The sequence below is a fragment of the Alligator mississippiensis genome, chromosome 1 (genome assembly GCF_030867095.1).
Source record: "Alligator mississippiensis isolate rAllMis1 chromosome 1, rAllMis1, whole genome shotgun sequence".
Classification (NCBI taxonomy): Eukaryota; Metazoa; Chordata; order Crocodylia; family Alligatoridae; genus Alligator; species Alligator mississippiensis.
The window spans coordinates 409,544,084-409,569,789 of NC_081824.1; the positions used below are offsets into that span (position 1 = coordinate 409,544,084).

The 25,706-nt window shown below is 45.4% G+C and overlaps 1 protein-coding gene across 12 annotated transcripts in view; it reads right to left on the minus strand.

The window, feature by feature from the left end:
- Positions 1-25,706, minus strand: part of ENOX1 (ecto-NOX disulfide-thiol exchanger 1) — a 541,543-nt gene that overhangs the window by 46,604 nt on the left and 469,233 nt on the right. For all 12 annotated transcript variants that reach the window (XM_059725304.1, XM_059725457.1, XM_059725449.1 and 9 more), the window contains one exon: positions 11,296-11,480. In XM_059725304.1, the coding sequence (XP_059581287.1) occupies positions 11,296-11,480 (185 nt within the window). The remainder of the gene's footprint in view (positions 1-11,295; positions 11,481-25,706) is intronic.

Consider the following 25,706-nt stretch of genomic DNA (forward strand, 5'->3'; position numbering starts at 1 on the left):
GCTTAATTTATTTCTACTAATTTTTTGGGAGCTGAGTTAGGAAAGCACCAAAATTCCATCCTGAAACGAAGAAGAATGTAAGGAGAGGTCCTATGCTTAGGTTTATGTTATGTTATTCTGATAAAAAAGTCAGACTATAATCCTTATGAGAACTAGATTTTACTAGGACTACCCTGTAATTTTCCTATAGATATTAGTGCACTTCTAAGGCAGCTCCCATTCAGTGAAAGATGTGATGGGATCTAATCTACAATCCCCATAATTGTGCCAAATGCTATGCTACACATGCATGGCAGGATGCCTGATTTGAGGATGACAGATCAGACCCCAATTGCACTCTACTTGTCAGTAAAGGAGGAGCCCAGGATTATGATCCCAGGCTCTTTCTGTGCCAGGAAAGTTGCTCAGCAATCAGGTGACTGTCAGCTGGTTTTGGGAACCTATTAAAGTGGTTCAAACCCCGGACCCAGCCACTGATCACCTCTGGGATCAGTATAGGGACCACACCGGGGCTCAAAATGGGCATGGAGCACAGGGCAAGAAGCAGAAAGTAAAGCAGTAGATCAGGAATGGAGCACAGGACAGGGAGCAGAAAGCAGAGCAGCTGACTGGGCAGGGTGGGAGGATCAGACACTCAGGGAGGGTGTGGAGCTGATTTGTGGCATGCCATCCAAAAAGGCTGACCTACTCCCCTGCTACCTTAGAGATGCTTAATTTGGGGGACAACTCCAGTTTGCAATTCTGTGATAAAGACAGTCATGAGGTAATTGATTTCTGGGGGGGGGGGGAATATAATCAGCACCAGTTAACTTTTAGCTTTATCATCAAATATTTAAGTGAACATAGTAAACAAAAGTGCTTAAGCATCTTTACTGGGCCACTTCCTCCCTGCCCTAGAAACAGGGATGTTTGGTCAGAATTCAAATGGCAATCAGAAGAAAACAAGAACATAAAATTCAGAACTGAAGGGGACCACCCATATCATTGAGTCTGGTCCCTGTATCATGTAATCCCTCCCATAAATTTATCAATGATTATCAGTGCTGACAGTTTTTTTGCCACTGCAGTTGCTCCAGGCAAATTTAAAGATCAAATTAGAATTCATACTGTGGAGAGCAATAAAAATATTTCCAACTTAATTACTCTAGTCTATTTATTCAGCAGGTAAAAAGGCAAATATAAAAGTAATATTTTTTCTCTCGCTTATTTACTCTGCTCTTTAATACTGCATTTTAAAAAGAAGCATTTTACAGCTATTCATGTGTTTGCTGGGCTACATGTTGAGTAACTGGTTGGTGAGTGCTGAGTAGGAGGATAAAACAGAACACGAAGCTTTTTTGTTGTCAAGATAAACTAATGAGTGCAATTCAAAATGAGCTCCATCCAGCTGTCAGTTAATGTGTATCTTGGTGCTCAGCTTCTGCTGAAACATCTAAACCCAAGGGGAAGCAGTCCTATATTCTGTGTGTTTTCAGGCTTTTACCAAAGCATCCAGGACTTTTGCCATTTGGGTGATAGAAGGCAGGGTAGATTTGTACTTTATCTGGGTGATAAACAGCTTGCTTGCGGGTGAAGGATACAAAATGATGGAAACAATCTGAGCATAGGGTAAAATTCCTTCCTGATCCCAGATATGGCAATCTGTTTGACCCTAAGCAGAGGGGCAAGACCCTTTAGCAAGGAACCTCCAGGTTTTAATCTCAACAGTTGCACTGGTGCAAGTTAAAATCCCCAGACTTGGCTTCAGCCAACACGTAATGTTTCTGAGGAAGGTAAAAAAAAATCCCTGGCATGTGTTACAACAAAAGGGAAAAAAATATTCCTTTTTGCCCCCCATGGAAAAGAAAATTCCAAGGCACATGAATGGCAACCAAGTAAGTATAATGCTAGCTTTTTGGAATATCAAATATGTTATTAATATATGCAAAGTTATGACAGTGTCCTCAGTCTTGTTCCAAATACATCTAAAGACATGGTCCATATTTCAACTAATTTACACAATAAGGACATAATCCAACTCTAATGATCAAATCTGCATAATCCACATCAATTTACATAATCCATACACTCTACATAACTTTACATAAACGTGCATGTTCTTATTTGCATAATAAGGGCATAATCCAACTCTTTTGAGACTTTGAAATTTAAGCAATGCTGAGCATTGCTAATTCGTATTGCCTTTGGTAGGAGATGTACATGCTCAGCACGGCTCATTCCAAACAACCCAAATTCAAACTGTCCTGACAGCGTGGGAAAAGTTCCCTCTAATACATGTGTTCACAGTGCTGGCTGCTACCACAGCACAAGTGCTGTTTGAATGATTGCCATGAAAAATATCAGAACAAAGGTAACTTCTGATGCAAAACATTTGAGTCTTCATATTTTTGGTTATATTTTGCCTTTTTCAAATAACTTTCTTGTGGCTTTTCCTAAAGATGGCCAAGTCAAACTGTAATTTTTTCTTTTTAAATTGTGCTACCAGCATAGTGTTTGGGCCAACATTCTCAGCCTGTTCAATATCTACAGACTGATGTACTGGCCAATTTTATTAATGATATGATAATGTGACACCCAAGGGACTCCATACTCATCTAGTATTCATCGAAGGGAGAATTAAGTAAGCTTTCACATCATTCTCAGAATATATATATGATTACACACAACAATGAATATAAAAAACAATGAATAACTGCTTATTACCTGAGCACTGTGCCATGCAGTGCCCTGGGCAAGGCAGTGGTCTTATGGCAAACATAGCATATATCATCCAGTCTTTAATTATATAATGCACAGGGCACCTTATGTGTACTGCTTCCTAACTTCCAAGTACTTGGCTTTGTGATCCTAGTAATGTTTTTTTTTCCACTTTATCTCTGTGTAGTTTCCTAGATCTCTAAAGAAAAGTGAATTGAAAAACTAGAAATTCTATCACATGGCAACAAACTGACACTTGAACAGGTCATCTGCAGGGTTTGAATCTTAAGAAGCACTGCATGGACCTCTGTCACTAGAACTACAGGAGTAACTGATAGCAACAGGAGTGTCATTCTCTGTATCAATGGTTCTCAATCTTTTTAGACTCAAGGCACCTCTTGCTAAATTTGAGGTACTCCTTGGAAAATGCTAGCTCTCATTTTCACTTGTTTTTTGACTACAGAAAAATAATAGATCAATTATTTTGTTGCAAAGAGCTCAGAAAGATGACAATAGGGCAGAATGTTTTTAATACTATGGATTCCTATTTGAAACCTCTGGGTTTATTTTGTGACTCGTGTTTGCACACCTACCAGTGCTAACATTGCATGGCACCCCAGATATTTGCTGACAGCAGACAAATGGTGAGACTCGGAATCTTTGATTTGACTTCAGATTCTGGAGGGAACTGTGTTCTAGTGGGCACAAACTCTTTTTGTGCATTTCCTTTAAGACTGACAGGCTCCCTGGTTTCAGCCCTACCCTGGCCAGAAACAAATTGAATTTTATTAGTAAATGTCCAACCAAAGTCATGAACCAAAAAATGACAAAACCATAAAGGAAATACAGAGTGCCCGAGTGAGGGACTAACATAAGAGGGATGGGGGAGAGGAAGGAAATGCAACGAGATTACAGAAAATACAATGTTAGCCAATCAAGTCGAGGGGTAGGAAGGATGGATAGGGGAAGGAGGGGGTGGGTTGTGATGCAGAGAGAGAAAGAAGATAGATGCGTGCCGGGGTAGGTTGAAGAAGTTACTCAGTCTATAGAGTCCTATCGGAGGGGTCCTTGCCAGGTGGAGTGGAGTCGTCCGTGGTTAGATAATGGCTCTCAGAGTCCATCAGGTGCAGAGGGGGTTTCAGGCAGTCCCCTCTAGATCCAGTCTGGTGGTCGTTGGTCTGGTGGGGTTAGTGTACTGGCAATGGCCTGTGATGGGCTCGATGTAGGTGTCATGGGCCAATGGGTGGTGTTGGACACCATGAGGTGGCCCATCAGCTTTACATAGTGACGGGAGACACAGCAGGCACACAGGATGCTCTCATTGCTGGGGTTCCAGGGTCCAAGCTTTCCCCTGATGAGTGTGTTGACCGTCACATCATAGTTTCATAGTTTCTAGGGTCGGAAGGGACCTGAATAGATCATCAAGCCCAACCCCCTGCCCTGGGCAGGAACAAGTGCTGGGATCATAATACAGGGGTTTAGGTTGTAGCCGTGTTGGTCTAAGGACATAGGCAGACAAGATTCACCCCAGAGATCATAATACCGTAGCCAGATATCTATCCAACCTCCTATTGAAAACCCCCAAGGGAGGAGAGAGCACCACTTCCCTTGGGAGCCTATTCCAGAGCGTGGCAGCCCTAACTGTAAAGTAATGCGTCCTGATATCAAACCTGAACCTGCTTTCAATCAATTTGTGGCCGTTATTCCTTATTATCCCAGGTGGTGCCTGGGGGAACAGAGTCTCACCTATTTTCCACTGGTCCCCCCCGGTGGGTTTATAGACAGGCACCAGATCCTCTCTCAGTCTTCTCTTGTGGAGACTGAATAAATTCAGGTCCTTTAGCTGCAACCCCTCAGGATGTCGGCCAGTGAGGCATACTTCTCCCACTTGTGAGCCCAGAAATCAGCGAAGGCTTGGCACCAGTTCTCGAAGGGGATGGTGATGTCCACAGTCACGGCTTTCTTGCCCTTCTCATGGGTGATGATTACGTCAGGGCGCATCTGGCTCTCTCAGCCTAGGATGGTGCAGTTCATGGAGATCTCCCCCACTGCAACCAGGATGGCTTTCACCAGGTGGTCCTGGACAGCACTGTGGTGGAGCTGTCAGGCTCTGGTATGCAGCCTGCAGCTGCACAGCACATGGGGGAGGGTCTCCACCACGTAGCTGCCCCACCAGCTGAAGTGAATGGCCCCGTTCAGAGGCAGGCAGTTGAGGTGGGTGTGGTGGAGGAAGTTCCAGTCTGCGAAGCGTGTGAAGCTCCTGCTGGGCATGAAGTTGTTGCTGGAGTCCCACTTCGAGGTGATGTCGAAGATCTTGCTCTGGTCAGGTTTGGCCTTCAGGTCACTGGCGTACTTGTTATGGACAGTGTCCTTCAGGAACCATTCCAGGAAGGTTCTCATGTGGTGCGTCATGGTGACACAGTTGGCATGTGGGGCTGGCTGCAGTGACACTCCCAGCTTCTGGTGCTCCTTGGTCCAGGTCCAGGCACAGTCAATGCACTTCCCGAGGTGACACATGGCATTCCAGGCTCAGTTCCACAGCAAGGCAAAGTCCCTGCCGTTGCTGCTGAACTTGCCCTCCAGTGAGCCACTGAGGAAGGTGGCCAGGTCATGTCTGGTGGGTTGCCTCACGATCCTCTTGCAGATGGTCTCCTTGAGGGTGCTGGCAGCATACTAAACTGAAGATCTTTCTGAACTTCTATAGCCCTAGGCTGTGCAGAACTTATTCAGACACTCTGCCCATGGTCTATTCAGAGGTTCTTAGGCGTGGAGCTTGCTCCGCTGGTTTGTGAGAATGGCACATACTCAGTCTGATCAGAACTAGGGATGAACTGATAAGAGATTTTTTGAGCCAATATCGATGGCCAATTTTTAACAAGCCATATCAGTCAATGCTGATCTTATATGAAGCCCCACAGTGTGGAGAGTGGCATCCGGTTGGTAAGTCTTTTTTGGGGGAGAGTGTGTGGTGCATTGGGGGTGCAGATTGAGGCCCCCATGGTGAGAGAGGGAGTGGGGCTGGGGCTGGGACAGGGGCAGGTGCTGCCCTGCTGGAGCAGGGCAGGGCACCAGATGGAGCCACGGATTCTCCAAGAGGCATGGGGAAGAGCAGCTCCTGCTGCTGTGCGCACCCTGGGAGGGCACTGGGGGCTTGTGTCCTGAGATCTGTGCATGGGGCAGGGTGGGCTATAGCTGCAGGCTGGGGCTGGGTCTGCACTGGCCTTTTCCTGGTGGGTGGTTGCACAGCAGCAGCATTGGGAGGGGGGGTTCGGGGGCTACAGCAAATTTTGGGTTGGCTGCAGCCCCCCGAACCACCCTGGCCCAGTCCCCCACCAGGAAGAACCCAGAGAAGCCCTGGCCCCAGCCTACAGTGGCAGCCTGCCCTTGCCCTGCGCACATCTGGGAACACACGCTCCCCACCCCCCATGCCCTCCCAGGGTGTGTGCAGCGGGGGGAACCCCCTCTTTCTTGCGCTCCCCCGGAAAAGCCATGGCTCTGTCCTGTGTTCTACCCCACCCCAGCTGGGCAAAGCCCGTCCCTGCCCGAGTCACAACCCCACTCCCACTCCCTCCCTCACCATGGGGGCCTCAATCTAGCACCCACTCTCCTTCCCTCCCCCCTTGCCTCTTCCCCCACAACAGACTTACCAACTGGACCTGGCTGCTCTCCATGCTGCTGGGCTGTGCTCGTGGCTGCCTGTGTGCTGCGCTGCGGCTGCACGCATGCACGGGACATTTATCAGTCACATTATTGGCCACATCAGACAAAAGAAGCCAATTGTCAATACTCTCAACTTTCCTCATATCGGTGCTGATCCAATATGGGACCGATGTATTGGTGCACCTCTAGTCAGAACTGTATGTTAGAGGAAGGAATGTGCTGCTTAGTTCTTTAACTACTAAGCTCCAATAAATCTCTACTTATCATACGTGAACATAAGTTTTTCAAAGCCTTACAACTTGCCCCAACTAAGTCCATTTTCAAAGGAATAGCACAACTGATGCCCTTGACACAAAGGCCACTTACTGCCAATTTTGATGTCTCCAACACAAAGCAGAAAAGAAAAAGTCATAAGAATTTCTTAAATGGGCAAAACAATGTCTCATTCTCTTCAGAATGGAATTGTTTCACTTGAGGCAGGGACTAAGTAAGGAAAATTTCAGCCCAAGTAGTTTAAGTTTGGCAAGCTGTAATCAACCTTAATAAGGCAGAGCTGCCAGTCCCACTTATAATAATGTATATGGTAGAAATACTTGTGCTCTGTTATGTGAACATTTTGAATCATTTCAGAAAGGAAGAAAAGATTAAAAAATACTGAGTGATTAAAGGTGTATGCTAAAATAGCTAACCCTTTCCTATGATTACAGAGTTTTCTTACATAATTTCCAGCATTGCAAAAATACCGAGCCATTTGAAAAGTATACGTTTTATGTGTATATCCTTATATAGAAATACACTGAAGCTTTGGAGCAGTGACAAGTTAATTTAATTTCCGTCTTAAAATCAGGTAAAGTCTATCTCATTTGTTACCATGGATACAAGGCATTATTTCCATTTGTTTGAGATTTTATAGTGGCTATGAAATTAAGCTATGACACATTTTCATGGATGGAGCTGACTCAAAAACATATAACTTCAGTGCCTGACCTGCCATTGTTCCAATGGATTTTCATTTTTAGACAATGTGTGTTGGCAGATTGCTACTACTGTCCAACGCATGTACTTCAGGAGCAAATATATATGTTTGCTGATGCTGCTTTTGAACAGCAGGAGTGAGAGGAGAGAAAAAAAAATCATTCATTTTATCACTCTGATAAGAGCATGAAAGAATCCTGAAAAATGGCCAGATGTTTGGAGTAAATTAAGAATATATCAATGTTGTGTTATTTGCTACAGTTTGGTAGCAAGTCCATTTACAGAAGATTCCTTGATTCTGTAAATGTATCCATTTTTCTCTGCAAGACCTGTTCTTCAGGCTGCAGCACCAATAAATTATTCTCTAGTTTTCAAAGTGAGAGGAAGGAGGGGGTTAGAAGAGAGTGGGTGTGAATTGAGAGAAGGAATACATTTTTGTAATACAGACTTATATGTAGGACTCAGGAACTCAAAGGAATCTAGTTTATCTTGTTTTAAATTAACTTTAATATATGCAACAGGATAAAAGGGAATGAGAAATCTTTTTGTTAAATCATTACCAGCGAAGTCCTGGGTATATGTTTAATATTTCATATAGAACCTGATTTTCATAGATGCTGAGCACCTGCTATGCTGATAGATTTCAATTGAAGCTACCAGTCCTCAGCATTTCTATAAGCATAGCCCAGAGTTCTACAGGTTCTACATAAATCAAAGGCTGATCTTAAATCAAAGGCTGATATTTACATATTCATGGATAAAGCACAGGGAAAGTGTAGATATCCATGGATAGTATGAATGCTACTAGTAAATGAAACCTGTCTATCCAAAGCCACCCCAATAATCCACCTGGCTGTTGAATCTGCTCACAACTTTACAACAAATATCATGGACTCCACCTTAATAACTTCCATGCTCTCTTTCTTTAGCAGGCACTACCACTGGACCGCCAGCGCCCTCTTTTCCAATTCCTTGACCCATCTACATTTAGAAAAAGGGGGTGCAGGTGGTCTGCCACATCATCACATACAATACAACACATCTTTTGCTCCCGTTAAATAGAAAGTAGATGCTTTACAGATATGCTAGCACTATATTATTCATCTTAAAAGCAAAGTAAAAGCAGATACAACTATTATAATGTGGACTAATTTGGTAGATGATATATGAAGTTTAAAAAACCAAAACAAACTAGGCAAAAATAGTCAAAACAGTCAAAAGATAGTGTGTCATTAGACCTGAAGTTATTACAGTTAAATGTATATCTCTTATTCAGATTTGCAAAACAAAATCTAGCCTTCTTGAACATCTTGACAGTACCTCCAATACGTCACTGCTAGTCATTTCTATGCCTGAGTTTAATATTACCACTTATGGTATTTAGCTGGAGCAAAAACAGTCTGCTGGTCTGTGAAATTATTGGGAGTAACTAAAAGACAGCAACATTGCAGAAGAAAGGATAGTTTGAACAGTAGAATGTCAAGACCATTAGAAAGCATACAGGGCTGTTAACATCGATGGATAGAAAGAGATTAGCAGGAATCAGGGAGATGATAATGATCCACAAAGTTAACTGACTCCCTCAGCACTGCCTGAATAGAAATGCCACTGCCCCCCCCCCAGGCAGCTGGTTTTCAAGTTTGGATGGAGCAGCAATCAAAGGGGTTCAACTGCTCCACTGCACCCCCACCCCCAGATCTGCCCCTACCCGTTTGCATTCATGTACCATAGAAAATTGTTGGGTTAATTCCAAACGAGCAAAAATTCACTGCCAAGGACTTTAAAATCAAGGCAGGGATAAAATTCAGTGTCATGACTACATAACAGATAGAAAATGATCAAGCACTGTATGGTTTTTCTTAATATTCTTGGTTAACAATATTAACATTTAACCAACTTTCCCACAGTGATTCACTTACAATTCTGAGGACCTGATCTCTTTTGCTTTGAATCTTAGGTAGGTTCAGAGTAAATACAACAATGCTGAATGAGTTGTAAAAGCCTCACCATTTTGATCTGGCAGCATTTTATATCCACTTTATGTTGCTGTGAATGACTTGACAAAATTCAAGGCAATAGAGATCAGGCATCAAGTCCTACATATAGCAAAGCATTTATACATATGTGATTGATGTCAGTAATACTTAAGTATGCTATTAATAAAGGATGAGATTACTGACATGCTTAAACTTTGTGCTTAAGTGCTTTGAAGTCAATTTTTGCTACCAATTTTATTCCTGAATTAGAAGGGCAGCTAATGCCTGATTTGCCAACTCTCAGGTTTTTTGTTTAAAAGTTACGTTTGTGCTTTAAATTATCCCAACTCAGAAAAGTTTTTGGACATAGCTGTAATCTGTGCATTCACATATCTGCTACTGAAATTTTCTCTTGATCGGGAGCTATAAATCTGGAACCTCATAGCCATCCCCACAACTACCAATTGCACTGTCACAAAGACAGGATTTATGATTTCTAGTGGTGAAATCAGAAGTAGAAGACTGTTAACTTTCTGTACACAAACGCTTAGAAATAAATGCCCAGTTTATAGCATTAAGTCACTGTCAAGAGTGGTGGAGGTGACACTGTGCTTGACACAGGCACATCAATAGCTCTATTGACTTCAAAGCAGTTTTTGGCACTGGAGAGGTGTGTGGTACTATTCCACAAAAAGCACTATACTACTTTTGTAAAACTACTCTTTTCTGAATTTAAAAGCTATCTCCTTCTTCCCCTGCCCCAAAGAATCATGAAAATCTCACTTGACTTATATGCAGGGTCAATCTAAGGCAGGGCCTTCTATAGTCCTGATTTTTGTACCTGCCGTATTTTTTTTGCATGCAATAAATATACCAAGTGAGAAATAATTTTCAGCCCAGTTTTTATCTTAATATGTTTAGTCCATTTAACGCTTTGGGTCCTTTCTTTGGTTAGCTGATTCTCCTGTGGGATTTTGTGAGAGCAAGAGCAGCTCAAAATCCTGTTCCATACTTATTAACTTACTAGCCAAGTGCCTGTCAAGAATGATGAGAGGTGGGGCTGAGGTGGGACAAACGCCCGTGTCCAGCCCCTACCCTGTGCTTTGGTTCTAGCCCTGCTCCCCTGTCTCCCTTCAGGGCCAGGGCTGTCACTGCTCCCCCACATCCCTACGCTCCAGGTCCACGTGATCTGCATGCCGCTCCTTCCCCTCCCCTTCTGGTTATTGGCAGGGCCCGGCAGTGGCAGCAGGGTGCCATCACCGTGCCCCCCTCCCCCTCCCTGGGGACTTTTGGCAGGGTAGGGCGGCAGCACCCCACCATTACGGTGGGTGGGGATGAAGCCCTACATCTGGCCACAGCCCTGCTTCTTGTCCAGTCAGGGAGGGGGTGAAAGGGCCCGCTCTCCCCACCCTCACTGCCCCCCCCCACCTTCAGAGTCGTTGTCAGGGTGCGGTAGCAGTGGGGCACCGCCACTGTGCCCCCCCTACCCCTCGCTGCCAGCTTGTGTCAGGGCCCAGCAGCTCCTTGTCCCTCCAAGTCCATGGTCTGCCTGCCCCCTCTGCTTCTTGTTTGGATGGGCAGGCCAGTTCCCCGCATCCTCCCCACCTACTGCTGTGGGGCTGGGGCTGGCTGATCTCCCTCCCCTGCTGCTTTAGGGCTGGGCCAGCTCTCCCCACTCTCCTCTATCACTGCTGCCTGCAGGGGACAGGGGGCCTTGTGTCCTCGCTGTCATGGCAGTGCTCCGCCGCGCTGTCTTCTAACATTCATGGAGCACTCTGATTGGCTGTTTGTCAGCCAATCAGAGTGTGAATAAAGCATTATAGACAGATAGACTAAGGCTTTTATAATATTAGAATATTCAGAGGAAAAGCTGTTTTTCCTAAAATTGAACTTGAAAACATGTAGTTGACTTATAAACAGGGTTGAATTATAATTGGAATAATATGGCACATTTCTAGAAAGTGACATTAAACTCTTCTCATGGTACCTGTTGCATGCCTTGCATTGTCTGCTGTAAAAATTGTAGCTGTTGGTCCTTTGTAAGGCTTTCTTCTGTACGAAAGAGTTGCCCTTTCTCTTGTTTTAGAAGCTCCACCTCATTTCTATAAGCATCCAGCTGCCACCGGAGACTGTCATTTTCTTCCTTAAGTGCATAAGCCTGGGCAGCTAGAGCTAAAAGAAAATTCACACACCAAGAAGTCAGTAAAATGAATTATTGCTGATAACTTAGGTGGCACTGGACAGATAAAAGAGGACACAACATCAACGTTTACAAGATAAATACTGCACCCTTTTGCTTAGTCTACATTAGAGGAATTCAACTGGTAAAAGCCATTAGCACATTTGTAGAACACTTTGTGACTGAACAAAAAACATTTCAATTCATCCACTAATGGTTAACAAAAAGTCTAATAAGCAGTTAGTATATGCCAGTAAACCAGCTCCAGTAGCAGCTTATCAGGTGGGGTATTTGGCAGGCTGGGGGGATCATCTGTCTGGGGGTGGGGTAAAGGGCCAGGGGGGCTAAAAAGAGTCTGGGACCAGAAGGGCAGATAGAAAAAGTGCAGCCGCAAGGTTGAGGCCAGTGGCTAGGATTTCTCAGCTCCAGGGCTGTGCTGGGAATGGTATAGAAGTTCAGTTAGATTGGTCTCATCAGACCCAAACTAAGTTTGATTACCACCAAGGTACGGTTAACTTAGATTGGGTCAGCCATTTTTAGACCAATCTAAACTTCCTAAACTTCTGCAGAGTTTACTTTTAGATCTACCTAGCAAGGGATCTAAGTGTAAGGTCTGCATCTGGGTGATCTAAGTTAGATCAGGTGTCTATTTTTAATGAGATATAACCTCTCCTTAACCTCCCTGAATGTCTGTATGTGACCTAGGTGCATCTACACTTGGAAATGCCTGAGGTGTCTCAGCAATGGTGTAGTTAGACTAGTGCAACTAGCTCCAGTGGAGTCAGGCTGCAGGCAGTTTTACTACCAAGTCATATATGGAGCTAACAATACTGGCATTTTGTCGCCACTAGAAATTCACATTCCTGAAAACAAGCAAGACATGTCTGAGTAGAGGCAAGGCCTAACAGTGTTGAAAATGGTTTTGTTCTGGCAACCACTGTTAACAAGATGTTATCTCCCAGAGTAGGTGGAATTGCAAAGTGCTGCTGTAGATATCAATCCCTCCTCACAGTCTGGCTACTAAATTTAGGGTATATTTTAGGTAAGAAAATGACATTCAATCCAAGAGCAAAACTATGAAGTTCTTACTCCATCCTTAAATTGGCAATGACTTCCCAGCATTTCCCAGCATTATAACAGTAACTGAAGCTAGTGTCTGTTTAATATTTATACCATGGTAGCACCCATAGATTCCAATTGCTTTTTAGACCTTTTTGTTTGAAGGAGTTTTGAGTCCTTGCAGATTCGGTTCCAAGAGAGAAGAAACATGGAACGTCCACTCCTGCCCTCCTGCAAATTACTTCGTAACAACGGTTATAGGACTCATTTAGAGAGAAAAATGATGTAACAGAGCAAAGCTATATAAAATGCAAATGCTCAAAAAAAAGTGTTGGCACTACAAGAACATTAGTACATTAGTAGCATTGAAAGACACTTAAGTCATTTCCTTAGGAAGAAGCTCCATTTGGCCCCTTTTCAATTTAGAATGGCATTTTTATTATCATAACTGATAGCAGGTGTTTGTGAAGAAATCGATTAGTATGCAGGGATGGAAATTACATTTGCCAAATGACTTGCACAGTCTGCAATGTAAGCTGAAATTTGTGTAGCAAAAGGCAGAATGCTATAAAGCATGTACTAGGAAGATTATTTAAATAAATTATCTGAACATAAATACATGTAGGGAAGTGTGGCATCCATTATTTTAGGGATGCTGTTATCATCCTACAGAACAACTTCGCTCTTGTCAGTGTTTATACTTGGCAGCATCAATGGTCATTTGGCATACCAAAGTGTATTACAATAATATTTTTATTCTTGGAATCTGATAACATAACAGCATTATGAAACCACTGTAATTAAAAAAAACAAAAAAACACCGTAGCCAATTCCATCACCATTTTGTAATTGGGGCACATAACTGATTCACATTCCTGATTAAGTGATTTCAAGCTTAATATTACAGAATTCTTATTTGTCCATTTACCATACCAAGGTGGGTAAATTCCAAATGATAAGAAATTATTCATTTGCCTCTGAACTTCTGGCTTTTTTTGAAAAGACCACTCTTCCACAGTGAGTCTCTGACCCCCTGTGCGACATGACTCATTAAACTATTTTGTTGCCTGGATATGAGTCTAACCTCAAGAGGAGGTTAGATGAGCATCAAGAGAAGGTTAGATGAGCATCTAGCTGGGGTCATCTAGACCCAGCACTCTTTCCTGCTTATGCAGGGGGTCGGACTCGATGATCTATTGAGGTCCCTTCCGACCCTAACATCTATGAATCTTTCTATATCATTATAATAACAATAATCTATTTTTGATTAGAGAAATCGTTGACCTAATTAAGTTTTGTTATTTTGACATTTACTAATACATTATTGAAAAAAATTGCAATGATTATAAAAATACAGATATAAGTTCATTGTTGCATCCTTCTGGAAGATTTAACTGCAGCTACAGTATTGTTACATCAAATTAAATTGTTTTGAAAAGCATGTAATCAACCTTCCATGAAAGAATTTACCCTCAAGAAACCTTTGTGATGAGTCCAATGGGCAAATAAGAGAATTAAATCTTTTTTCCATAGCAGACAAATAACTATGTAAAAAAAAAAAAAGTCGACCGAGGAAAAAACAAAACAAAAAACAAACAACAACCCCTTCTCCACTCTAACAAAAAGTAGTTTTCAAACTTTGCTCTTCTAGTTCAAAGATGGACTAGAACCAACTTAACAGACATTATAGCTTGGGTCTTGCTTCCAGTCTTCTAAGGAAAAATAAATGCACAAACTAGCATTTTCACATGGAGCCAAAACATGTTTATCGTTAGCTAAATCATGATATAGAGTTATATAGCGTACTACTGGATTGGAACTGAATTCCACTCAGACGTTTTCACTAAGCTAGAGGCAAGTATTTGTACGCTCTTGATACAGAAGGATGCAGTTGCAGTAGAGTCAATACTTTTCCAAGGGGCTGGGAATGCAGGATGCAGACACGCATCTTGTGGGTGTCACTCCGCTTAACCTGAAGAGAATGCCCTAAACACTGTGGAATGGAATGAGGCCATAAATCTGTTGGCCTTAGTCTCCAATGGAATTAGGCATAACGCCTCTAATTGCCTTCCCTGGCTGCAATAATAGTTCTAGAATATTTCCCCTGTCCTTCTCTTTCCTGATTGAACAATTTCTTCCTCTCCATTTACTGTGCTGAGGCTTTGGGAGATGAGTTGGGGCCAAATAAAAAATGGAGCAAATAACAGAAATTGGACAAGAACATGTTACATATTTTAAGGTACCAGTCAGCTAGAAAAATGGTTTTCAATTGAAATGGTGGGTAACATTTTAGAGCAGTGCCACCAAATCCTTTGAAGGGTTCCATGAGATATGAGGAGATAAGGTAAGCAGATAAACACAGTCTAAGGCTTGTTCCTACCTGAATAATGGTTCACCTGCCACTGCCCAGCCTTTCTATAAGTAGATAAGTACTGTAATAAATACAATGGCTTTTGAAACTGGGTGTCACTCAATTGACAAAAGTTATGGAAGGCTGGTTTGAGTTCAATTAGGGGTGCCTCAAGTCCAAATAGGTTGAAAATCACTGGTTTAGAATATCTGCCACCCTCAGCAAAGTTAGCAGAAGCTGTGAAGTGCATATTAATGTTTAACTGTGTGATCCTGAGAGCTGCATATTGTCACCTTGTAAAATAACTCTTCAGAAAGAATCAAATCCTACCTAATTTGAACAGCCAAGAATGGCTATTATAGGAAACCACACCGTTATTTTGCTTTCAGGAACACCTAAGAGTTTATAAAACTTGCCATAGAAATTCGTTGTTCTTTTTTTGCAATATCTTAGTGTTCACTTATTATTTGCATTTCAATCATGTCACAGAGTCCCAATTAGCCCCATACTTAGGCACCAAATACAGGAAACCAGTCTGTGTTCCAAAGAACTTATAATTTAAGGAAAGGCACAATGCATGAAAACCACAAAAGATACGAGGGAGCAGGGAAGGGAAAATGACAGGAACAGTATTATTACTCGGTAACACAAGCATGAGGGGATTTGGATTTTGCAAAGGGGGGGTGCAAATAGTGTGGGGCATTGTCACATAACACAAGACATTTGGGGCATCACCACATAACACAACACATTTTTTCCAATTAAAAAGAAACTAGAAGCTCTACTAGTATGTTAGGGGCCTTGGGCCCTTAGGGCCCTTATTCAGTTTAAGTTCAAAACAAAGACAAGTATATCTTTTTTGGAATGTTATTAATTTGCTATATCACATATCATGTATAAAACATAAGAAACTAGACAAAAATAATCAAAACATTGTCTCATTAGTCTTATAGTCATTAGAAATACATGTACATTTCTTTCAGGTTTATAAAGCAAAATCTAGCCTTCTTGTGCATCTTGACAGTGCATCCAATGCTTTACTGAAAGTTATTTCCACACATGAATTAATGGTCACCAGAATTAATGTTTCTACACCTGAGTTAATATTTTTAGCTAGAGTTAAAAACAGTTTGCAGTGTGGTGAAACAGGAGCTATTTTACCAAGAGCAGTTAATAGCAGAATTTCAGAAGAAAGGGTAGTTTGATTAGTGCAACATCAAGACCATTAAAAATAAGCAAGTGTCATTAACACCTGTGGAATGAAGAGTTTAGACAGAATTAGGTAGATTATAATGAGCCATAAAGTTAATTGACTCCCTCACTGCTGGCTGAATAAAAATGCTGCTGCTACTACTAGAAAGTTGATTTTAAACTTTGGGTAGAGCAGGAATTAAAAGTGATGTGGTGCTACTGCACCACTGCATCCTACCCCCTGGACCCACCCCTGAACACAAGCTATCCCAACAGATCCAAACTATTACAACTTTGCTATATGCGTTGTCATTAGTGAAAAACTATGAATAAAAGGCAGTTTGATGTATAGTGCATGGTAGCAGTAAGTCTTGAGGAAGGATTCAAAGAAAGTAAAGTGACTTTACTTTACTGAGGCGGCAAAGGCTGAGAAGAAACAGCGGGGGCAGCAGCAGCTGAATGGAAATGTGGAGGTGCCTTGCCCTGTCCATCGAGTTCAGCCCAACGAGGTCCGATTATTCACCGCTGCTAACAACCACAAAAGCAGCTGTACTTTGCTTTGTGCAAATGTGATGGTGACGGTTCCGCCTCCTGGGGAGACAGGACCCAGTTTTTTTGTATTTTCTTGTGTACCTTCCCCCAAATAAGACGTGCCACTTGCTTTGGGAAGGCAGGACAGGATGCTTTGGGAAGAGCCGGTGATGTAGGGCCGCATACCTGTTCCCGAGGGGTGTCTGGGGATCAGGCACAGCAGTTGTATGAGAGCCCACACGTGTGCCCAGTCATTCTCCTTTCCCTCCTACTGCACCCAACTGCAGTAACGTCTGCCCTTAGGAGAGAGCCCCAGACTTAGTAGGGCTCACAGAAACCTGGTGGGACCCTACCTACAACTGGGCGGTGGGCATTCAGGGGTACAACCTATATAGAAGAGACAGGACAGAGAGGAAAGGTATGGGGGCTGTGCTCTATGTCAAAAAGCACCTCACATCATCAAGGATCAGCTTTGGGTTAGAGGAGGGTCGGGCAGAGACACTATGGGTCAAACTACAAGGGGGGCATGGTGAAAGCGACCTTATGGTGGATGTCTACTACAGACCACCCAAACAGGGGGAAGAGCTAAACCAGGACTTCTCCAGTCAGTTTATGGAGGTGGTTAGGTCAAGGGATGTTATTGTCATGGGTGACCTAAAGTACCCAGACATTTGTTGGGAGGAGCAGACAGACAGGTCTGACTGCTTGCATAGGTTCCTGGCTGTATTACAGGACCTTCACCTTATCCAGGAAGTACACAGCCCCAGTAGGGGTAACACCTTGCTGGACCTGGTCCTGGCCATGGGGGATGATCTGGTGAGGGGACTGCAGATCCTTGACCACCTGGGCAATAGCAATCATCACCTGCTGGATTTCATTATCCAACGCAGGGCGTCAAGGGCTCACAGCAAGGCTAAAGCCCTTGACTTCAGAAGGGCCAACTTCAATGAGCTTAGGAGACTAGTGGGGGAGGCACTAAGGGCCCAGAAGGTAGAGGAGATGGGAGTCCACAAGGGATGGTTGTACCTTAAGGGGGCGATCCTCCAGGCCCAAAGGATAACAGTCCCTGAGAGAAGCAAGGCGGGTAAGAGTGCTCAGAAACCCCCTTGGCTCAGCAAGGGCATACAGGAATACCTGAGGACTAAAAGGGGGGTGTAAAACTAGTGGAAGGGAGGAGCTATCACCAAGGAGGAGTACTCCTCCTACACTCCCGGGCTGAGGAGGGCTATTAGGAAGGCCAAGGCAGAGATAGAACTCAGGCTAGCGTCCACGATTAAGGACAACAAAAAGTCCTTTTTCAAGTACATGGGGAGCGAGAAGAGGGCACCAGGCAATGTAGGGCCCCTGCAAGATGCAAACGGTAATCTTGTGGCTACGCCAGACACGAAATCTGATATTTTTAACAGTTTCTTTGTCTCTGTTTTCCTGAACAGGGACCAGGATATCCCACCTACCAGAGGTAGGGAAAATCTTGGGGATAGCTCTATCAAGCCTTCAGTCAGCGCAGATGTAGTTAGGGATCTTCTGGAAGGGCTAGACATTTTTAAATCTGCAGGTCCAGATGCCCTCCACACAAGGGTGTTGAGGGAGCTGGCAGAGGTCGTTGCGGAGCCCTTGGCCTGGCTTTTTGAGCATTCATGTCTGTCACGGCGGGGTCCTTGCGGAGGGCCATGATCTCCTTGAGGCCCTCTCACCGTGCTACTTCAGCCCAAGGGCACCCTCCATTCTCGCCCGCCACGTCTTGATGGAATATGTAATAGGGAGGCTGCCTTGTGTTTCCTCGGGCACGTAAGCTCCTGGACCCCTCGTGGGTCTCCCCGTACAATGGGTGCTACCCAAGCACCCCAGCCTTATGGGCTATGCATGGCTCCTACCTCCCCTGATACCACGCCCCAAGCCTCGCAGATGTAATAGACGTTGTTGGGTCTGTCTCTCTCATGCCCAGCCTCCCGCTGGGCCTCCCCTGATGGTACAGTCCCGCTCAGGGACTCCCTAGCAGGCCCCGGCCCTTCCCTAGCCAACCGCACGGATACCCTCTCTGACCCCGGCTCACTGTGCTGCTACTCCCCGTCTTCTCGGGGCAACCGCAGCGCCCTGCCTCAGTCTGAGGGGTGTTGCCGCACTAGCCTGCGGCCGGGCTCGCTATGCCCGTCTCGGGCTTCTCAGTAATTGCCCCTCTCTCTAGGGCTCCTCAGTATGGCGCTCCCCCTCTTTGGGGCTCGCTGCGCCCCCACAGGGCTTCTCAATCACACACACTGGCACGCCCCCTCTTTGGGGCTTGCCGTGCCCCCCACGGGGCTTCTCAATCAGATCGCCCCTCTCCCTGGGGCAGGGGTCTATGTACCCCGCACGCAATCCGGGGTCTCGGTCCCCCGTCTGCAACCTACCGGTTGCGCCTGCGACCCACTGGCCGCGCTCCTCGCCGCCAGTTGCTCATGCACTGGCGTGCGAGCTGCGCCTTCCCTGGCGCTATGAAAATAATGCGCCCTCTTGGCGCTAGGGCACCCCACACTCTCTGGGGTCCCTATAACTGAGGCCTCCTCCAACCCCTACAGCCTCACCCAAGCCTCCAGGTGTAATAACTCAAACACAACGCAAAACTACAAGCCCCTAGGCTGTAACATAACCACAAGCCGCATGGCCATAACTCAGTATCATAGCTCGAGCCTCCAGGGCTATCATGAGCTGTACTTGCAACTCAGGCTCCTTCCCATAACTCGGCTGAGGGAGCTCCTGCCTCTCTGGCTGCTGGCAGAGAACTGCCAGCTTGGCTTCGGCCCTGGGCTTTATAAGGGCCAGGCCCTGCCCCCTACAGGCAGCTGGCTCCCCTTAGTTGCTCCGGCAACCTGCAGCTGCACTCATTACCTGAGCAAGCCTCAGCTGGGCTCATTATGTCGGGCCAGGGCGCGCTCACTCGCTCCCTGGCAGTTTCTCCTTTCCAGGAGCAGGGGCACCGAGGTGCCCTGCGACAATGTCATCTGGCCAGGTGCCGGGGGATTGGAAACTGGCTAATGTTATCCTTATTTTCAAGAAGGGGAGGAAGGAGGACCTAAGTAATTATAGGCCTGTAAGCCTCACCTCGGTGCTCGGGAAGATCTTGGAGATAATCATCAAGGAGCACATCTGTGGGGGGCCTGCAGGGGAGATCATGCTCAGGGGCAATCAGCATGGGTTCATCAACGGCAGGTCCTGCCAGACCAACCTGATTGCCTTTTATGACCAAGTAACTAAATCCTTGGATGATGGTGTCGCTGTAGATGTAGTCTTTCTAGACTTTAAGAAGGCCTTTGACACTGTCTCTCACCCCATCCTCATCAATAAATTGAGCGACTGCAGCATTGACGCCTGCACAGTTGGATGGGTAAAAAATTGGCTGATGGGGTGCACCCAGAGAGTAGTCGTGGATGGGTTGTACTCAATCTGGCGAGATGTGAGCAGTGGGGTACCCCAGGGCTTGGTCTTCGGGCCTGCACTGTTTAATATCTTCATCAGTGACTTGGATGAGGGGGTGGAAAGCACGCTGTCCAAGTTTGCTGATGACACTAAGATGTGGGGCGAGGTAGACACACTTGAAGGGAGAGAGAGGCTGCAACTAGGTTTAGACAGACTACAAAAGTGGGCAGACGCGAATAGGATGGGGTTCAACGTAGACAAATGCAGGGTGCTGCACCTTGGGAGAAGGAATCCACAGCATACATACAGGCTGGGGAGTTCCCCTCTTGAAAGCACAGAGGTGGAAAGGGATCTCAGAGTCATTACTGACTCCAAGATGAACATGAACATTTCAATGAACTCAGGCAAATTTCAATGAACTCAGGCAATTAGTCAAGGACGCATTGCAGAGTAGGAGTTTTGAAGTGATGGGAGCCCAAGAAGGGTGGCTGTGCCTTAAGGAAATGATCCATCGGGCACAAAGCGAGATGATCCTGATGCGAGGAAAAAGAGGGAAAGGGGCCAGGAGGCTTCCTTGGCTGACCAGAGAAATCCAGGGCAGCCTAAGGGCCAAAAGGGGAGCACATAAAAAGTGGAAACAGGGAGAGATCACCAAAGACGAATATACCTCCTCTGCTCGCGCTTGTAGGGAGGCAGTTAGATGGGCCAAAGCTACCATGGAGCTGAGGATGGCATCCCAAGTAAAGGACAACAAGAAATTGTTTTTTAGATATATAGAGAGTAAAAGGAAGGCCCAGGGAGGAATAGGACCCCTGCTAAATGGGCAGAAGCAATTGGTGAAGGACAGGGGGGACAAGGCTGTACTCCTCAACGAGTTCTTTGCCTCAGTGTTCCTAAGCGAGGGACACAACAAGTCTCTCACTGGGGTTGTAAAGAGGCAGCAGCAAGGCGCCAGACTTCCATGCGTAGACCCTGAGATGGTGCAGTCACTTGGAAGAACTGGATGCCTTTAAGTCGGCAGGCCCGGATGAGCTCCATCCAAGGGTGCTGAAGGCACTGGCCGACATCATTGCAGAGCCACTGGCGGGAATATTTGAACGCTCGTGGAGCACGGGCCAAGTCCCGGAGGACTGGAAAAGGGCCAATGTGGTCCCCATTTTCAAGAAGGGGAGGAAGGAGGACCCGGGCAACTATAGGCCAGTCAGTCTCACCTCCATCCTTGGCAAAATCTTTGAAAAAATTATCAAGGCTCACATTTGCGAGAGCCCGGCAGGACAAATTATGCTGAGGGGAAACCAGCACGGGTTCGTAGCAGGCAGATCGTGCCTGACTAATCTAGTCTCTTTTTATGACCAGCTTACGAAACGCCTGGACGCAGGAGGAGGGGTGGATGTCGTATACTTAGACTTCAGGAAGGCCTTCGATACGCTATCCCACCCCATACTGGTGAACAAGTTAAGAGGCTGTGACTTGGATGACTATACAGTCCGGTGGGTGGTGAATTGGCTAGAGGGTCGCACCCAGAGAGTCATGGTGGATGGGTCGGTTTCGACCTAGAAGGGTGTGGGCAGTGGGGTCCCGCAGGGCTCGGTCCTTGGACCAATACTCTTTAATGTCTTCATCAGCGACTTGGACAAGGGAGTGAAATGTACTCTGTTCAAGTTTGCAGATGACACAAAGCTATGGGGAGAAGTGGACACGCCGGAGGGCAGGGAACAACTACAAGCAGACCTGGACAGGTTGGACAAGTGGGCAGAAAACAAAAGAATGCAGTTCAACAAGGAGAAATGCAAAGTGCTGCACCTAGGGAGGAAAAATGTCTAGCACACCTACAGCCTAGGGAATGTCCTGCTGGGTGGCACGGAAGCAGAAAGGGATCTTTGAGTCCTAGTGGACTCCAAGATGAATGTGATTCGGCAGTGTGACAAAGCCATCAGAAAAGCTAATGGCACTTTATCGTGCATCAGTAGATGCATGACGAATAGATCCAAAGAGGTGATACTTCCCCTGTATCGGGAACTGGTCAGACCGCAGTTGGAGTACAGCGTGCAATTCTGGGCACCGCACTTCAAGAGGGATGCGGATAACTTGGAGAGGGTCCAGAGAAGGGCCACTCGTATGGTTAAGGGCTTGCAGACCAAGCCCTACGAGGAGAGACTAGAGAACCTGGACGTTTTCAGCCTCCGCAAGAGAAGGTTGAGAGGCGACCTTGTGGCTGCCTATAAATTCATCACGGGAGCACAGATGGGAATTGGTGAGGTTTTATTCACCAAGGCGCCCCCGGGGGTTACAAGAAATAATGGCCACAAGCTAGCAGAGAGCAGATTTAGACTGGACATTAGGAAGAACTTCTTCACAGTTCGAGTGGCCAAGGTCTGGAATGGGCTCCCAAGGGAGGAGGTGCTCTCCCCTACCCTGGGGGTCTTCAAAAGGAGGTTAGATAAGTATCTAGCTGGGGTCATCTAGACCCAGCACTCTTTCCTGCCTATGCAGGGGGTCGGACTTGATGATCTATTGAGGTCCCTTCCGACCCTAACATCTCTGAATCTATGAGCCGCCAATGCCAGACCGCAGCCAGCAAGTCCAGCCATACCGTGTCATGAATCCAAAGGTGCATCTCAAGCTGGTCCAGAGAAGTGATACTCCCCCTCTATGTGACTTTGGTCAGGCCACAGTTGGAGTACTGCGTCCAGTACTGGGCGCCGCGCTTCAAAAGGGATGCGGCCAGCCTGGAAAGGGTTCAGAGGAGGGCCACCCACTTGGTGAGAGGGCAGCAGGACAGGCCCTATGAGGAGAGACTGAAGAACCTGAACCTGTTCAACCTCAGCAAGAGGAGGCTAAGGGGGGGACCTAGTGGCTGCCTACAAGCTCATCAGGGGAGATCAACAGCAAGTAGGTAGAGACCTTTTCTCCCCAGCACCAGCTGGGGTGATGAGGAACAATGGTAATAAGCTGACGGAGAATAGGTTTAGGTTAGAGATCAGAAGGCAATATTTTACAGTTAGGGTGGCCAATATCTGGAACCAACTTCCCAGGGAAGTGGTCCTTGCCCCTACCTTGGGCAAATTCAAGAGAAAGTTGGATGATCACCAGTCTGGGGTCTTTTGAACCCAGCATTCATTCCTGCCTGTAGCAGGGGGTCAGGCTGGATGATCTGTTCAGGTCCCTCCTGGCCCTAGCTACTATGAAACTACTGACTGATTAGGAGAGAACATTCCGAGTATAAAGAGTGACATGGCAGGAAGTGCAAAGGCACTTGTGAAGATATAGAAAGATGGATGGGTGAAGAGGTTTTCATTGCTAAAGGAAGTTTGTGGGTAAACAGAACTATAAGGTACAGCAGTGGATAACGGGAGAGCAAAGCTGTAAACATCCTTCATTTTTCCAGTTAGAAAATGTAATTGTAACAAAACAGAAGAACCTCTTGCAGGTACACTTAGGTTAGTAACAAACTAAAAACACCCACCCAGTTAATTATTCTTAAACAAAAATAACACTGAATTTGGTGCACTAGAACTAACTTAAACTAATCAAACAATTTCAGTCATGTACTGTCAAGCAAATTATCTCCCCCTTGCTGGAATTACATTAAACAAACACAAACTGTTTCTGAAAAAACAGACTTTAATACTTAGGTATTAACATTAATAATTTTTCTAAATTAAATAATTACAATTCCTACAAATAATAAACTCTGTTTCCTTCCAAATATATGGGCTTCAACATGAACCCTTTTCCTTCAAAGTAAGGAAGAGGTTTTTTTCTCCAGATGCATCAGCAATAAGAAATGAAATTATTTTTATTTGCCTTTGGTGCAAATTATTGCAGGGCTACACTTGATACCAACAGCCAGAATGAGCAGACACTGAATCCAACATATAAAGGAATATACTCACCTTTTGCACCCTGACTTCTCTCAGGGAATAGGAGGTCAGGAAATAAAATCTGGTCTCTTACCATCACTCCTCTGGGTTACAACTTTATTACTTTCCATCTTGTTACTTGTATTGGTTGGGATCTCTAAGCAAGCTACATCTTTGGCAAAAATGGCACTAGGGTGATTAGCATGACAGAATGATCTGGGAAACTGGAAATAATTGTCACAGAAATGTTGGTCCTGAATAATCTGGGTTTAACACTATCCATGGCTAGTGAGAGAACCCTTTTTTTTAAGTCTGCATATTATTTTGGAAGGAAACTTTAAATTTATTATTTGCAGGTATCTGAATTCATCGGATAACATTTTTCAAAACTGTTTGGACCACTAACAACATCCTATGTAATAACTTCCTCTTATTACCTTTGCCCTCCTCTTCCCTCTTGTATTCCCCTAAAAAGTTTGTAAATTAATATTTATTTGCTCTTGGTTTCCTGTCAAAGGTGACAAGAGCCAGGGGAGCCATCAGCAGGACCAAGCATTCGAGCCCCGCTCCACCCCCAGCCATTTCCCTGCCTTCCTGCCCCCGCACTGCTCCAGCACGACGTGGCCCCGGCTGCATCGCCAGACTGGGGAGCACAGGGCCACGCCGGTACCCCGTGTGTGTGTGTGTATGTAGGGAGGGGAAGAGTGTGTGTGTATATGTGTAAGGAGGGGCAGAGTGTGTGTGTGTGTGTTCATAGGGCGAGTCCCACATACACCCTCCACCATATACATGTATACTTTCCCCCTTGCACTGCCATACACGCAGACCCCCACACCCACACTGCCTCACACACCCCAGCCACACCCCCACACATCCCCCCACAAACCCCATACCCACTGACACCCGACATATCCACACACTCACATGCTCCCTCACCCCACACACCGACAGCACCCCACAAACCTATACCTACACCCTCCACGATATACAAGAGTCAAACTTCATTTTAAGTTATTGTGCAATCACCTCTATGTGCACTATACAAGAACATGTAAATCAGGACAAAAATAGTTTTTGAAATCCAGTTCATGAATTTTGTAGATGTTTGCTTTTTAGAATATAATTTGGCATTTTTCTGGTTCCGAGATGGCAAAACCCCTTGGTGAAAGAAGTACTTCTGGGGGCAAGGGGAGGGACTTCTGGTGGCAAAGGTCAGGGGTGAGGGGGTGGGACTTCCCGTCACAAGATGGTGACCAGGGGGCGAGGCACCTGCCAAGAGGCGGGGCTACTCATGTGGCCCTCGACAGCTTGCCAAAACTTGGTAAAGAGCCCTCCACATGAAATAATTGCCTGCTCCTGTCCTATGCAAGTGGTGTCCAACCCATCCAGCACTCTGATCTGGATGAGTGGTACAGAGCCAGGTCACAGCTGGACTGTGCCTGTAGATTGACTTTGGATGCTGAATCAAGCTGTGGACCAATACTTTAGCCCAACCCTGTGCACTGGATTTGACTGCGGACTGGTTCCACACACTGCCCTGATCCTGTGCACAGGGCCATGTTATCTTGCCCACGGGGCTCCCCATCAGAGTTGCTAACCCCCATTTTTTTTTATCGACAATCTGCAAATGTTTTACTGACAACCAAATATTTTTTACTTTGGTTGTTGTTAAACCCCTAAGTTTGAACCCAGCCCTTCTAACTGCTATCTGAGGCCTGACAGAAGGGTTATGTTTACATTATGTAAAACATGCCAGTAAAAACAAATGTCAGTAAAATAGCGTGGTTGTTAGAAAAAAGTTTGCAAATTGTCAGTAAAAAACATTTATTGGG